Raw genomic sequence first — 15,968 nt, 5'->3', positions numbered from 1 at the left:
GCTCTCTTAAAAAAAAGGTAGATCCGCTAACTTAGCGGCCCCCTTAGTGCCGTCTCTTTGCCCTCTTAACACTGTTTGGGAGGAGGTGAGAGAAGGAGAGGAAAGAGAAAAGAAGTAGAAGGAAAACTTAAAACTCTGTTTGGGAGGAAGTGAACTACGGAAAGGAAGGGTAAATTTTAATTAACCTTCCTTACCCATTGAATAAAATAAAAGAATTTTTTACACCTCGATTTAGGGTGTAAGGAAGGGTAAGGGAAATTAAAAATATTTGTGTTCCAATTTTATCTCTATTTTATTATATTAATTCCAAAAATCATTATTTTAGATACACTTTATCGCACCGCTCGACTCACACTGCCCAACACTCGTACTCCGCCAACGCTAACTCCGACTTTGATGCCGACGCCGACTTTGATGCTGACGCCTGACGCCGACTTTGATGTCGACACCGACGTCAACTTTGATAACGACACTAAATTCAACGCCGACACCGACTTTGACAAATAAGTTACAAATGTTTGAATGTGTAAGTCTTAACTAATAAATATATATAAGATACACTAATTTCTTGAATAAAGTTTTTAATAAAAATGAGGATAATTTTATCACTTTATATATTTAACCTTCATTATCCTCACTTTTCTCCCAAATACGATAACACATGTTATGTTAATGAATCTTTCTTCCCTCCCAAATAAGGAAAATATAAATGCTTTATTTATTCTCTCTTTTCCTCCCTTTATCTTTTGCTAATGAACCTTTACTCATCCCATTCAAACATAGGGTTAGCTACTGGTGTGTTTTAGCATCTCTGAAGTTTAATTATTTTTCGTGTTAGTATTTATAGAACTCATCAGACCTGCTTGATTTATTACGGCATAAGCTATCGAGGTCAATAAATCACTCTATGTTCCCGACTGAAAATCCTTTGCTCGAGGGAAAAAAAGTCATATGAATTTATAATACTGATCTTATTGTTTTGAAAAACTAGTCCGAGCAAATAGAATTGTCTACTAAAATATATACTACTGAACTCGTTACACACTAGAAGTTTAGTAGACATGTGTGTGGTAAAAATTGATTCCTTCATCCAATGCTTTTATTAATTCATTAGTGTAGATGGTTAAGACATAAAAAAAATATAATCAGACATGTCAAATTTCGACCATAAAACTTTAAATAATAATATATTATATCTTAATCATTATATCATCTCAAGGGAACACAAATTTAGTTGACATATAAATATGTCACTGTGGTTAATAATGCTAATGTACAAGTACATTTATAATGTATATTTATAAATATTTTTAAAAAATAAAATAAAGATATTGATTATTGAAGAACACAATTATTAATATTTTAAACATTTTTTTAATTTAATAAAGGGTTGAGTCTTTTATTAGAAATGATTTTTTTTAAAATGGTGTCTTGGACAATAAATTATTTAGTTTTCTTTCTTTTGTTCTAACAATAGTGTTTGGATTAATCTCATTCCTCTTCCTTAATTCAAGTAAATAAGCACAATAGGATATCCTAGCGATAGAAGGGGGATTCTGAAGAAGACTTGAAGAAAACTTTAAAAAAATAAGCGGGAAAAATCATCTTTTGTTAAAAAGAATAAAGTTTTATTATTAATTAAGAGATCCATCCTCATACAACTAGACAGGAATATCAAAAATATTCTAAAATTTACTAAAATTAATAATAAAATCTTTGGAGGCTCGGATGAGGACTTAAACGGTAGAATTTAAGTTTGAAAATTGATGATTATGAGTTTCACGTAACCAAGGCCGTCTCAACGATTCATAAGGCCCTAGGCAGACAATTTCTTCTAAGGCCTTAATATTTTTTAAAAAATAGATTTTTTATAAACTATTATTAGAGATATTTAATTTTATTAGTAAAATTTGAAAGGACAATTTATACCTAGTAGAAAAATTATTTTCACAATTAAAAGCAATCACTAACTAGGTCACTAAGTATCTTTATCTTATACAAAAGCTCACTTTTTTATTAAAAAAAAAATTTAAATATAAAAATTCGTTTAGGCTAAACTTTGAAGCATAATTTATTAAAAATAATATATTTATCTAATCAATATTTTTAAATTAAATAAAATTAAATTTCATCAATAATATGTTAAATATACTAATTAATTTGTTGAGAAATAAATTATAATAATTTCAATAATATACATTTTAATTGTTATTTAATTTTTTTTATAAATAAATTTTAATTTCGATAAAGAAAAGTCTGAACGAAGCAGTAAAATTATTGTTGATACTGTATATAATAAATCCTTCATTGAAATTTTACATTATCGAGAGTTTTATGGATCGAGTTGTCGTTTTATCAATTTTAAATTGGATAAATTATAAATCAAATTTATTATTCTAAATATGGGTTTAACTTTTAAAAGTATTTTTATAAAAAAAATATAAGTAAACGCATAAATATATTTAATTTATTAATCTACTTAATTTTTGTCAGTAAATTAATTTTTTATTAATAAAATATTTAAAATTTTACATAAAATTTTAATAAAAATAATAAAAATTAACAACCAAATATAACTTTAAAGTAAAAAACTTAAATTAGAAATCAAATCTAAATTTAACGAGTAAATAAATAAAAAAACTACCAAATTTAAATTTAATTTATAAAAATATAATAAAATAAAAAAAATAATTATTGAATAAATCTAACTTGATTGGTAAAAAATTAAAATTACCTATGAAAATAAATCTAGATTAAAATTGATTTTAATCCTAATTTTAAATATTATTATCTAAACTCATATATTTCTATATATAGAGAGAGAGGTGGGCCCCAATATAATAGGGGCCCTAGGCTTAGGTCTTAGTGGCCTATGCTTTGAGTCGGTCTTACACGTAACAAATATAGATTTTTAAATTCTGCAAGCGTAGCCACCAACAAATTCTGATTCTAAATTCTAAGTTAAAAGTAATAATAATTTGAGGTTAAAAAGGTCATATTGGATCTGTATCACTTTTCCATAAAAAAAAATCTACAAGGATTCCTTTCTTTCCTCATTCTAGACTTGGAAGTAAATAGAGCCTTAATCTAGTGGTAAGTGCAAGTTTTGCCATATAAGGCTACAACAATATCTGAGTTCTAAATCCCTTAAATGCTAATTAATTGTGAGTTCTAGACCTTTGAATGATAAATTTAGTGTTTGTGAGCATGTCTTTCTTGATCATTTTATTAGTGACTAATAGTTACTAATGATTTATTTGTTCCGTGTTAACTTAGGAACAAATTTACGAAAATATTGAGCGAATGAATCATCTTTTTTACCATATTAGACCCTTGAATGACAATCCAAATGTTGTAGCTATGGGTTGTAGTAATTTAAACTAAAATAGTTTTGAATAACATAGAACTAATATAATAATATCAAAGCGAATGGAACCAAGTTGAAGAAATTTTGATTAAGTTGAAAAAAATATATTCTAATATAATAATACTTTATGCGTAAAATTTCTTTTTCTTTTACTGTAATCAAAATAAAATACACTTTTTTATTTTGCTAAGTCTATTCAATAAAGCATATCTAAAACAATCGGGTACTTCTATAAAATATTAATAAAAATCAGTAATATTCTAAATATTTATTGCTTACTATCTCGAACAGACAGATCTTTTAAAATAAATAAAAATCATTATATAAGAATAAAACATTTAAACTGAAACTTGGTAAAGTACCATAGTCCTAAACGAATATTATGTGCCCGTACGCACACAGTGACCCGATCCCACGCTTCATGGACACTCCAACTCACCTTTGTCTACATCTCCATTAAAATATTAAAGAACGCAGAAAACGGGGTACACTTCCACAAACAGCATTCACGAAAAGACTTGGCATAATATGAATTCAGCAGGATTCAACTTATAAATACATGCCACGTAACCTGATATCCGATGCGCTGTTTCAGAAAAAAAATCGGTGGATGTAGATCGTACTGCATGACACTCGCTATGTAGCAAGCTCGTGGCGTCGCTTCTCCCTGTTATCTGCTCGTTTCCAGAAAGCGTGAGGGAAAAGGAATGGGAAAGCGGAAGGTAGGCGAGATGGCAATCAACTTCGCGGCAGTCCTGATGGCGGCGGCAGTGGTAGCTTCAGCGGTGACGGGGTCCGCGGCGCAGAATCCGCCGTCGTGCGCTTCTAATCTGGTGGGATGCGCATCGTACCTCAATTCGACGACGACGCCGCCCCAAACGTGCTGCGGGCCGCTGAAGCAGACGGCTACCAACGACTTGCCTTGCCTCTGCGGCCTCTTTAATAACACCGTCTTCCTCAAGGCTTTCGGCGTCGACCTCCAGAAGGCACTACAAATGGCCAGGCGCTGCGGCGTTACCACCGACCAGAGCGCGTGCGCCACCGCCGCAGCAACGCCCTCGCCCAGCCCCGGATGTAATGGATCCCTTTGCCTTTTTCTTTCCTAATAATTAGTGGGGATCTAAATGGGCAAATTTGCTGCAAGTTTCCTTTTGTTTTTTTTTCCCCCGAGATTTACTACGCAATATATGTATTATTCTTTTTTTCAAAAGCCCTAATCCACTACTTTCCACATTTTCTTGTGTGATTTGCAGCGAAAGGTCCATCCTCCTCCTCCTCGACCTCGAATACGACAGGTATGGAAGATTCAGTCATTTGTCTATGTTATCTGATTTGTTTTACGTTTACTGGATAAAAAGTGACAAGTATTTACCTTCAAACTTGCTTGAGTTGTAGAAAATAGTTTGTTTGGACTTTGGATTGGCTTTACCATCAGTGCTCTTATATTTGGATAATTTTGTGCATATTGCTTGGTACTAAAAATTGAATGGGAATTAAGTTTTGTAATTTTAAGGAATTTCTTAATTTTGGAACGAGGGCAACCAAGAAAAGAGGTTTATATTTTGCTAACTTGGGCTTAAGCATAATTAAATATCTGGAGGTCCCTTGGTGTTTTAGGTTAGATTGTGCTCTTTACTGGGCTTTAAGGTGGTATCGGATTGATGTTGTGCCTGAGGGCAATGTTCATGAAGGTAAAGAGGATGAGTAGTGAGTGAGATAGAAACTTTAATCATGTTTAAATATCAAGAGTGGTATTTCACACATAAGTGCTTTAGGATTTTCAGTTGGATTGGATTTTCTCTCGAGCTAGACTTCAACAGTGAACAAGTCACTAAAGCTACAACCTTGGTGTTCACTGTACTCTTTTTAATGTGGATGGTAGCCATGCAAGCGCTTCAAGCTATTGAAATGACAAAAAGTTAAACAAGCTAACTACAGGGCTACTAAATTACGAATAGTAGTTCTAAGTATAGTAATAGTGAAGGATAGGCATGTGTTGATGGTGAGTAGCAGGGTCTCCTACCTTTTGCCTTGATGCCTTCATGAAGTCACAAGGTGAAAGATTGTTCCATCACACTTGAGGTGTGAGATCACTCTACCACACCGTTAATTCTCTCCAATGAATTTCCCTAAGGCTAGGATTACATCCATTCTCATACCAATTGCTATTACTGGACTCAACGAGATGCTAGTTGCCCCAGGGGCATAGCGCAATTGGTACTCGGGTGATGGTTTACCATATTAAGACGAGAGGTCGATTCTCGTGAGATTCATTCCCCGTGAGGAAAAAATGGCCCACATACTTACGAGACCGCTGCATATCTTGATTTACCTGTCTATATTTTGTCGTAGGACTGGGGCTGAGCACATCACCTTTTGCCACAATAAACATGGTAGCTTAACTGCATAAATTAATTGGTCAATACTTAAGCTTGATTTTTTTCATTGTATACTCATTGCAAACACATGATGAGTTTGTATCGGTGAGTTGATTGTGATATAAGATGGTTTTTCTTATTACACCCAAGGACAAGTAAAAAATTAAATGGTTTGTGAACTTTGTGTGTGTATGAACCAAAGAATTAATCATTAGATTTTTTGGAGAAGTTACACAATATTGAAATCACCAAGTGCTTTTAATACACCCGGACAGGGTTGGAGATTGGTCTAACATTGCTTGCTAGAATCTACTCTCTCAAACTATACACTTCAAGATTAAAATTTGATATTTTTAGAATGTTGAATAACGTCTAACCTTATGGCTTAGTGGTGGAACCCTTGCCTTTCATGGTAAAATAGTACAAACACGTAATTAAAAAAGGTGCAATTTAATATGTTTCTCCTCATTTGAGAGAACCTGAGTCTATAATATAGAAGCATAAGTATAATACAAATTGAATAAATCACTATTTACACATTATACAAGAGGCCTCTTAGTTCATCCTAGTTTTCTTTCTCAACATCAAGTGAGAAACAATGGAAAAATCTCCCCTCTAGTGTCGGATACCAAAAGTGTTGCCCAAGAAGAAAATCCTCTGCTGTCCTAACTTTTTTTTATCTCCCACTGCCTTTACACATGCTCACACACAAATCTTACCTTGATGCGACTGGATTTACTGGTGGAAGATGATGATAATTGGGCCAAAGACATGACCAGGAATAACAACTAAAGGCAGAATCACTGGGGAATAACATAGATGCTAAAGCACAGAAATCATTAGAACACAAAGAAGAACCACACAGATAGAATCACTGATAAAATCATTTGGTCCATGCAGAATTATGTGAGCAAATCTTGGTGACAGAATCACACAGCCACAGACAAAGTCAAGCTAGTAGATTCATGGTGCAAAGAGAACACAAATGTGAGTAGAAACGATGTTGGGAATGCGGAAGTCTAGGAAGAAACACAAGCGTCACCAGGAAGAACATTTGAGTACGATTCGGAAAAAGACGGGTTCAATCGGTAGAGGAACATAAGTAACCTGTGGCAGTTTCTAGAAATAGGAATATTAAAAACATCACATGGATGAAAAGCTAATGAATAAAATGCTCTCATTTACATTGAGATCATATTCTCTGTCCCCAGATTCTTGTGTCCCCATGTCCTTTTGTCGATCGGACGGATTAGATCACATCTCAAGAATACAATGCAAATCATGAGAATATCATTGACCATTCGATCGACAAAGGGATATGGGGACACAAGAATATGGGGACAGAGGATCTGATCTCCATTTACATTGCCCATTTTGAATAGATCAAATATGAGGGATAAATCAAAATCTCTATCCCTAATTATATCCTTCTTGATTAAACCACCCTTTCAACCTTATAAACAAAGTGGATGGGTATATTGATGATCTATTGGCTTGCTCGTCCATTGATAAAAAAAGACAATTCGGTGCACGAAACTCCCTTCAATACAAGGTGGTTCCGGAGAAGGGTCTATTGTACGCATTCTTATACTGTTTTTGCAAGAGACTATTTTTGAGACTCGAACCCGTAACCTCTAGATCCAACAACTTTACTATTATGTCAATGTTCTCCCTTAAACAAACATGTTTCTTTGGAGGGATAGTAAAATGAAAGGATGGGTACATAGAAAAGCTAGAAAGGTGAAAAGGGGGGAGCGGGAAGGCCAATGGAAGGAGAAGACAACTAGAGATACTTTTAATATCAATTCAAGTGGAGTAAGTGGTTTTAGTTGATTTAGAATGGCTGACACCAAAACAATAGCTAGTTTCAGGCAGTTTAATTTAACTGATAACTGACCCATGCAAGGACTGATAAATTTGATATCATGAGCAGTATGGGATGCCATCTTTAAAAAAAATTAAGGATAGGTGCAATTTGTGTTGATCCTTGATGTTGGGATAAACATTGTAGATATACTAAAAAAGTTGACACATTTAGCAGGTGATTTACTGAATTTGCTAAATGCCCCATTTCCTCAACAAAGTAGGAGTACCTGATTATTCGAATCTTCAATTTCCCTTGCTTATTAGCTTTTATTGTTGTTTCGATGTGAAATAAGCATTGTGTTCAATTTGGAAGCTAATCTAGTTAGTTTAGTCTTAGACCGTATGCTTTAATACATGGAATGTGATCAATTGAAACTGAATTGTATGTATTAGTCATGTTACCTATTATTCTTATCTTTTGGTGTTTTTGCTTGTTATTGTCAGGCTCTTCTACCCCTACAAGCCAAAGTCCCAACTCTGCATTTGTTATCACTCCATCTGAGTTCGGTGTGCCTGCTTTGATGAGCTTAGTTTTGTCATTGTTGCCGCTTGTGGCATGAGAAGCCATTGAGCATGCTCCTTCTCTTTTGAGTGTTTGATCTTTAAGGCAGTCTTTAAGTTATCTGTTCTTGTGAGAGAATGAACGAACATTCGAGCTAAAATTTTATTTATCGTCAATCTTCCACCCACCATATGAACCCTAATGATTGTTCCTGCCTTTCTTGACTTCGATGATGTAGTATTTATTGTTCATGTTATGTATCTAGAAATTATTTGTTAAATTAATGTTAATGAATTGAAGAAACCAATAGCATCGAGATAATTCTAAAATTCTAAATTTAATATTTCCTAGATAATTCTAAATTTCAGAATGCCAAGCAGAGGTAGCATATGGATTCATTCATACAACTTCGGTTGAAACTTATTCTAAAAAAAATTTAGAGAACATATATCAAAATCCCATGTGATCACAAAGGGATAGTTGACTCAGGTACAGAAGAATCATACTTATTATTTGAGTTTGCATCCAAGCAGCAACCCGAAACATGGATGAATCGTCGTCATGCAGTGACTTTCTTCGCGGTGACTGAGTTGACAATGGTGGCAAATTCTGGCCCCTACAGAGGTAAAACAAGTTGATGTTAATAATATGTTTATCTCTTGTTTGAAGTAGTAGACAGAAGGACTATCTGGGATAACTTTATATTTCTGTATTTTACATTTTTTTTGTGTCAAAGTATAATTACTCAAATATATTTGATGATACCTTAAGTGAGGCACCTCCAACAAGAAATCCATCAATATCTTCTTGTTTGGCAAGCTCAGAACAATTGCCTCCATTTACAGAACCTGGAAAGAGGTAAGACCCAATTTCCATTAGAAAGAATAAATAGCTGCCTGCCAAGGATATAAAAGAACAAACATAAAGCTACGACGTACCTCCATAGATGATACGGGTGGAGGAAGCAACTTCAGGTGACACATTTTTCTTAACCCAATCGCGCACAGCAACATGCACTTCCTGAGCTTGCTCAGGAGTAGCCACTTTTCCAGTGCCGATAGCCCATACGGGCTCATATGCGATAACAACATCCTTCCAGTTTGATATACTGTCTGTGAAAATGAATCATGGACAATGGAAGAAATGTCGAATGCTCCTACTTGTTTCATCGCAAGCACAATGGATCTGCTGTAAGTTTAACTGTAAATCTGAAACCATACCTGCAAAAGCTTTCATCTGCTCGAAGCACACATCAAAGGTTCTTCCTGCTTCCCTCTCTTCCAACTTCTCGCCTATACAAGCAATTACCTTAAGATTCTGGCTCAGGGCATATGCTGCCTTCTTCCCAATAAACTGGAAATGAAAGTTTTTGGTTACAACAAAATAATTGGCAGTAGATTCTGGAAACCACAAGTCTACTTTCTGCTCCAGACATTATAAGAACTAAGTCTTGAATATTTACCTGGTCATCCTCACCAATAATGTGTCTACGCTCAGAATGGCCAAGGATAACCCATTTGCAACCAATATCTTTCAATTGCTCCACGCTGCATATCACAAGTTAAATCTTATATTTATCATTGGCATAGTAGACTAAATGTTAAAAATGTTGATCATCTAAAGACTATGGAATAAGTAGATAATTTTGGAAGAAAAAAAATTGCTTTGATTTTAGTTAGAAATGAATTAAAACATTAGAAATTAACATAGTGGTCGATAAATGTACATTGAATCTCTTAAGAAAATATATCATGGCTTCGAAGGGTTAGTGACATCTATGTACACAAGGCTATAACATAATGTTTCCAGACATGTTCTCTTACAAGAGCAGAAGGCTGGAGATTATTGACATTGAAATCATTTTTCAATCAAGCCTTAACCCAGCAAATGGGATTGGATCCTCCTATAACCAAAAGATATGAAAGATACTAGAAACTAAATGTCCAAAATAATAAACACTTTATTATAATTACCGGACCAGCTTAACCATTCAAGTGCTCATGTGTTCAAATAAATACTTCATCGCCTCAAGAAAAAAAAAACAGAAGTAAAAAATCAACATTAGTTTATAGATGCCCAATTCTAAATCGTTCAATCTTCTTTCTTTGGTATGATAAATTCCATGAAAGTAATTAACAGAGATCATGAATTATGCATCAACTGATATAACTGTTGAAACTTGCTATATAAACTCTGCTCATGTAAAAAGAAAGGATGAATATATATCCAACCTATCCTACATCTTTTACTGTAATACTATTTATGCTATGCTAGTATGCCGAATTCTGAAAAATTAAAGAAGATATTGTACAATAAATAAATTGAACGTCAGTGAATGCTATTTATAGTAAAAGATCAGAAGCAGATGCAGCATTCAATGACGAAAAGTTTTTAGCAGCAGAAACCTGATTTCTCCAGTAAAAGCTCCACCTTTACCAACCCAAGAATTCTGAGCAGATATTTCAATACGTTCAGTCAACGATTGCTTGACCACATCAATATAAACGTATGGTGGTGACACAATAACATCTGCAATGTTTCATGTAAAAAAATCAGACATTTCAGAAACAATGGAATTTTTTTCTTCAAAAAGAGAATGACATTAGTAAAAATTGCTAAAATATATTAACATCATCAATTGGACGTACTCCTCATCTAGTTATATGGAACATGGAACAGATTGAATTGTGTATTCCAGCATGGAAAAATTGTGTTGGATGTTGTCGATACTAAATGAGGATATAGTATTTGAGCGGCATTTGAAACAACAGTAATGAATTATTCATTTTACCTACGTCATTCTCCAACTTCGAATCATTCAAATCTGCAACAAGTTTCCTGATAGAATCTTTAGTCCCGTTCTGTAGAACTACCAAGTATGTCAGTAATTCAATAACCAATCCAGATATTATGAATTAAAAAGTAAATGAAGAAAAAACGAGAGTGTTGGATATCCAGAGAAAATTGACTCCAAAGACATGTAACCATTGACCAATAATTTCAACTTTTACATACTGGAAGAGAGAAGGTTAAGTAAAATTCATGCAACAGTGCACTTGAAGATATGCAAGTTTCTAACAGAGTTCAGATGCAAATACGCAAGAAAGAAACACAAACAACCACAATAAACACTTATTATTCAAGGAAAAAAATCTCAAGACAAAGTAATATCTATCATTCAAAAACTTCAAGATAGAATGTGATAGAAAAGAAAATTAATTTATACAAATTGTGAGAGAAAGTTGTCAAAAAAAAAAATAGTATCACCAATATGCACACTTTCTTGAGTAATTCATCTATGTGCACCTTAGTAGGTTAGAAAATACAACTGAATATTGCATTCGTTTGAAATTATGCACAAAAAATTATAGTTGAGTGAGGCCATTAAATGAAATCTATTTTCATAAACATTTTGAATACCTTGAGAATTATTTCTGGTTATCATTGTAGCTAGATATCATCCTCATAATTCGATCTTCCAAGAACCATTATTCTCATATCTAAATTTCTTTGCAATAATTTTTGTTATTGAACCAACTAATACGAGGTGCTTATGATTTTGTTTTGCCTTTTTTTTGGTTAAGTGTAACTCAACCTCCTCATAAAGGTTGAGATGGTTAAAGACATTTGAATGAGACTCATTTAATTTGAATGGACTTCAAACAAAAGTCATTGTAAATGCCCAAATAATAGTCATCACGATTGCAAGCCTCCTAAAAAATGAGAAAGTTTTAGACAATATAAATCAATGGGACTCATTTACTTTGAACGGGCTTCAAACAAAAGTCATTGTAAATGCCCAAATAATAGTCATCGTGATTGCAAGCCTACTAAACAAATGAGAAAGTTTTAGACAATAGAAATCAAGGATTACCAAATGAAAAGAATATGTTTTTAGTAAAATGGTATTTTCTTAAATATGATAATGGTGCGATTTCATAGTAAGTTTTGGGGGAAAATCATGAATATAAAATGAAGATGGAAAGAAATCCAATGTAAACCAAACTGAACTTACACATTTCCAGTTGCCTCCAACAAAAAACTGCAGTGACATAAAAATGCAAAATATATCAGATACAGCAGAGATGATAAGTGCATCAAAAAACTCTATGATGGTGATCTTACATATGCGCATGGGTATCAGGATCATGCATTCTATTTATGAAGTACAACATTGAAACAGAAAACCCGATAGAACAAAATATGCATGATAGTTGATGACTGTACAGGAAAAAAGCAGATAGCATAGGGGGCAAGAAATATATGCGGCTACTCAGCATCATCTAGCATTAGCATAAAGTCAAAAGCAGGAAAAAAAAACATCCAAAAGATTCTTTAGGAGCACAAATAGATAGATAGATATTAAAAGAAACATTTTACAGCTAAACCCACAATCTTTAGGAAGTTAGAAACATTCATCTAGCATTAGCATAAAGTCAAAAAGCAGAAAAAAAAACATCCAAAAGATTCTTTAGGAGAAAAAAATAGACAGATAGATATTAAAAGAAACATTTTACAACTAAACCCACAATCTCTAGGAAGTTAGAAACATTTTTATCCAGGCTATCCAACTTGTGCACAACCATGGTCAATATAAATAATTATATATTTATCAAAAAAAAATTATAAGGTGTAGGATTAACTAAACTCTTTAAATAAACAAATTATATAAAATAAAAGTTATTAATATTCTTAAAAATAAATTATCTTAATAACAAGCAATTTGTGTGAACCCATTTATATATTTAGATCGTGTCATGTCACTTACAAATTTTGGCTTTGTTAATTGTGTTAATGTTAGTATTAATCCTTAGAGCCAATTATGAGATAATTAACAAGGGAACTTTTGTAAAATATTTCATTAATAAAAGAAAAAGTTTATGATTATTATATTGCTATGTGTCAAATAAATAAGTATAATAATGTCATAGAGTAGTAGGTTCTAGTTTACAGCATATCAATTGATTGAATTGATAGTGGGAGGTTGAAGATATATATAGAATACTACTCTTAACTATTCCTAGTAAAACATTAATATAAAAGGGCAATATTAATATGTTGAGACTCACATGTAGGTCAATTAATGACTTAATCTCACAAGTCATGAATATAAGATATCAAGTTGGCACATGGGTATATATTAGAGAATATGTACTGAATTGACCTATCATGAGAATATTTCATGGATCGTTATATGAGTGTTATAAACATTCTCATAGTGACTATAGGTATGAATAGTCCTTAGACCTGAAGTCATTACGGTTCCCTATATAAGAAGTTGTGTACTTTGATATCGGCAAACGTCACTTATAACAAGGTGGAATATAAAGTCAATCAATGGGTATGCAATAAGTTATGCGGAGGGATGTGAATGATATAAATGAGATCTATCCCTTCCATATAATGAAAGTGAATTATGTGGGCCTCTTGATTAAGTAGGAGTACTAAAATATATAGTTATACTTAAATAAGTCAATATGGGATATTGAGCTCATTTGGTTAAGTGAGTCTACTTAGAGATCAAGAAACACAAAGATTAATAAGAGAATGGCACGGTATATGCCTCATGGATCAATCTAGATATCAAGGATAGAATGATTGACTTATACAAGATAATAAACCCAGACAGGTTAGGTTGGATCTCGACATTCTCATCACTTGGGTAGCAGTGATGCAATGCTAGATGTCGCGTATTGCTTGTGTATCTAAAATGGTTTTAGAAACACTGCCAACGTTATGAGAACCTATTGGGTCACACACAAATAACATGTTAATTTGAAGATAGGTTTATTTTAGTTTGATTAAAATATTATGGACCTTAAGATTAGTGGGTTAATCCAAATAAATCTAGATTAGACTTAAATGAATCCGGATTAGACTCATTGGATTAATAGGTTAGACCCATTGGGTTATTGGATTAATGGTTAATTCAATATACTAAAATCCAAACCATTACAAAGATTAATGGAGATTAATTCATCATTAATGGAAGAAGACCAAAAGGCAAACCCTTGGTATTCATGGGATGAATGCAAAAGGCCCTTTAGAGTGAAAGTTTCAGGTGAGACACTTGATCTTCATCTTCTTCTTCCCTTGGTCGAGCACCCTTGTTGTTGCTAGCACAACGAAGGTTGTTCTTCTCCAAAGACTGAGTTTGTAAGACGAACGAAGAACATGTTCGTGTGGATATCGAAGAGGAGCGACCACTCGGATCGCGCTGAGATCTACTAAAGCAAAGTTATTGTTGGGATTGTACCATTCACGCAACAAAGATAATAATTCGATCAAACTTTGTATACTGTATTCACTTGAATCTTTGGAGGAATCGTTTTTCTGCAGCGTTTATATATTATTTTTCGCAAAAGATCCCTAAGTTAAAGATCAGGTTAAGTCTAATATTGCCACCTCTAGTTTAAAGTGACACTTGCATACAACTAACCTCCTTTGCAAGTATATGCAGGACCATAATATGTGTAAACAATAACCTAGACCACAGTTTGCATTAAAAAATATTACTGAGTCAACTTTGGAGTTTTCATATAAAAATAAACTAAATCTTCCCATTATAAATTTCACTTAGACGACCATATTTCATATGAAAACAAGTATCAATTCTCACAAGCTCATAATCAGCATCATTTCATAAATCAAATATTCTTCTAGTCAAGGAATTGATACCTCTGCAACTGAATATTTAAAAGGATTGGACAAGTACTGAAGGGAGTTCAATTCCACATTGACAAGAGTATAGAGATATGTATTCCTTCTTAAGGCCCAAATGCATTCCAGGTGCGATTAGAAAAAGGGGGAAATAATGATACATCCGGTGAGTCATCCAGAGGGGATAATACTAACAGGGTTACAATCTAGAATTAGTGTTTTCAATCCACAGTCTGCGGATTTCAGGGATACCATTGTAAGGGTAATTTCAGAAGAATAACACAAGCCTTTGGAGTCGTTAAAGTCTCATCTTCAATAGTTTTAATCTCTTGTTCCATTACAAAATATTTACTATATGATCATTTCCAGAAATATGAAGAAGAAGAAGAAGAAGATGAGAAAGGCAGAACTAGTTTTTGAGTGGGTATCACTCAACGAATTAGCAATTTGCAAAAGTGAACCATTGGAGAAATAGATAAATTAGTTTTAACTCTATTTCCAGATAAATTTGTCCTAAACTATTCTCCTTCAGAATGATTCTTCTCCAATATTGTAACTTTTAATCCAAGTAAGAAAAAGTGGAAAAAAAAAAATACAGTCAAGAACAGATTGGGGATATTAAAGGTGTCACCTTTCCAGTGCCGGCCATGGCAACGACACTTCTGATAGGGCGGCGGGCCGAGGGGAGACGCAGCTGGGATTGGACGCCGTGGAAAAGATGGGCAGTGGAAAAGGAAGGCTTAGCAGCCTCGCGGCGGAGCCCCGAGAACTGCGATGCCAGAGAAGACGCTGCCGATGCCATATGCCCTCACCTTCGAACCCTCTCTTTTGGTATATGATTGAATCTTGATTACCAGTATCTGTTCCTTTTTTAGGCGATTAGCAGGATAACGCCGGCCGCGCACCGCTATATATATATATACCCTAATTCCGGACATATGACCAAGAGATAAATGACTATTGACTTTGGGAGTTACGAATGTAACGTGAATCTTGCTTATGGAAAAAGTTGTACCGTTTTCCTCAAAAGCAGTAAGGTATGATCGAGTAGTTGTACCAAGTAGCGGAAAGGAATTGAGTTAGGCGCCCCTCTGAATACCAACCGCCCTACCCACTTCAACACGTGGACCGGTCGTAGTCTAATATGTCGTGTCCTTTAGTAGCGACCCGACCTAGTTCGGATCTTTTATCTTAA

General features: G+C 33.8%; 2 protein-coding genes across 2 annotated transcripts; one reads left to right on the top strand and one right to left on the bottom strand.

Annotated features, from left to right (window-relative positions):
• The first annotated feature begins 3,954 nt into the window (after positions 1-3,954).
• On the top strand, positions 3,955-8,337 carry LOC122026419 (non-specific lipid transfer protein GPI-anchored 9-like). Its single transcript, XM_042585156.1, has 3 exons — positions 3,955-4,441; positions 4,621-4,662; positions 8,056-8,337. The coding sequence occupies exons 1-3, from the start codon at positions 4,075-4,077 to the stop codon at positions 8,169-8,171; spliced, it is 525 nt and encodes a 174-aa protein (XP_042441090.1). The 5' UTR covers positions 3,955-4,074; the 3' UTR covers positions 8,172-8,337.
• Positions 8,338-8,425: 88 nt separating this feature from the next.
• LOC122026418 (triosephosphate isomerase, chloroplastic-like) lies at positions 8,426-15,671 on the bottom strand. Its single transcript, XM_042585155.1, has 9 exons — positions 15,405-15,671; positions 12,129-12,155; positions 10,905-10,974; positions 10,519-10,642; positions 9,576-9,660; positions 9,334-9,466; positions 9,052-9,225; positions 8,879-8,961; positions 8,426-8,729 (listed from the first exon to the last, which is right to left on the bottom strand). The coding sequence occupies exons 1-9, from the start codon at positions 15,573-15,575 to the stop codon at positions 8,673-8,675; spliced, it is 924 nt and encodes a 307-aa protein (XP_042441089.1). The 5' UTR covers positions 15,576-15,671; the 3' UTR covers positions 8,426-8,672.
• Between the last annotated feature and the right edge of the window lie 297 nt (positions 15,672-15,968).

Source organism: Zingiber officinale, chromosome 10A (assembly GCF_018446385.1).
Source record: "Zingiber officinale cultivar Zhangliang chromosome 10A, Zo_v1.1, whole genome shotgun sequence".
Taxonomy (NCBI): Eukaryota; Viridiplantae; Streptophyta; class Magnoliopsida; order Zingiberales; family Zingiberaceae; genus Zingiber; species Zingiber officinale.
Note: the sequence above shows the minus strand (reverse complement) of the source record. Positions and strands in the feature narration are given on the sequence as shown.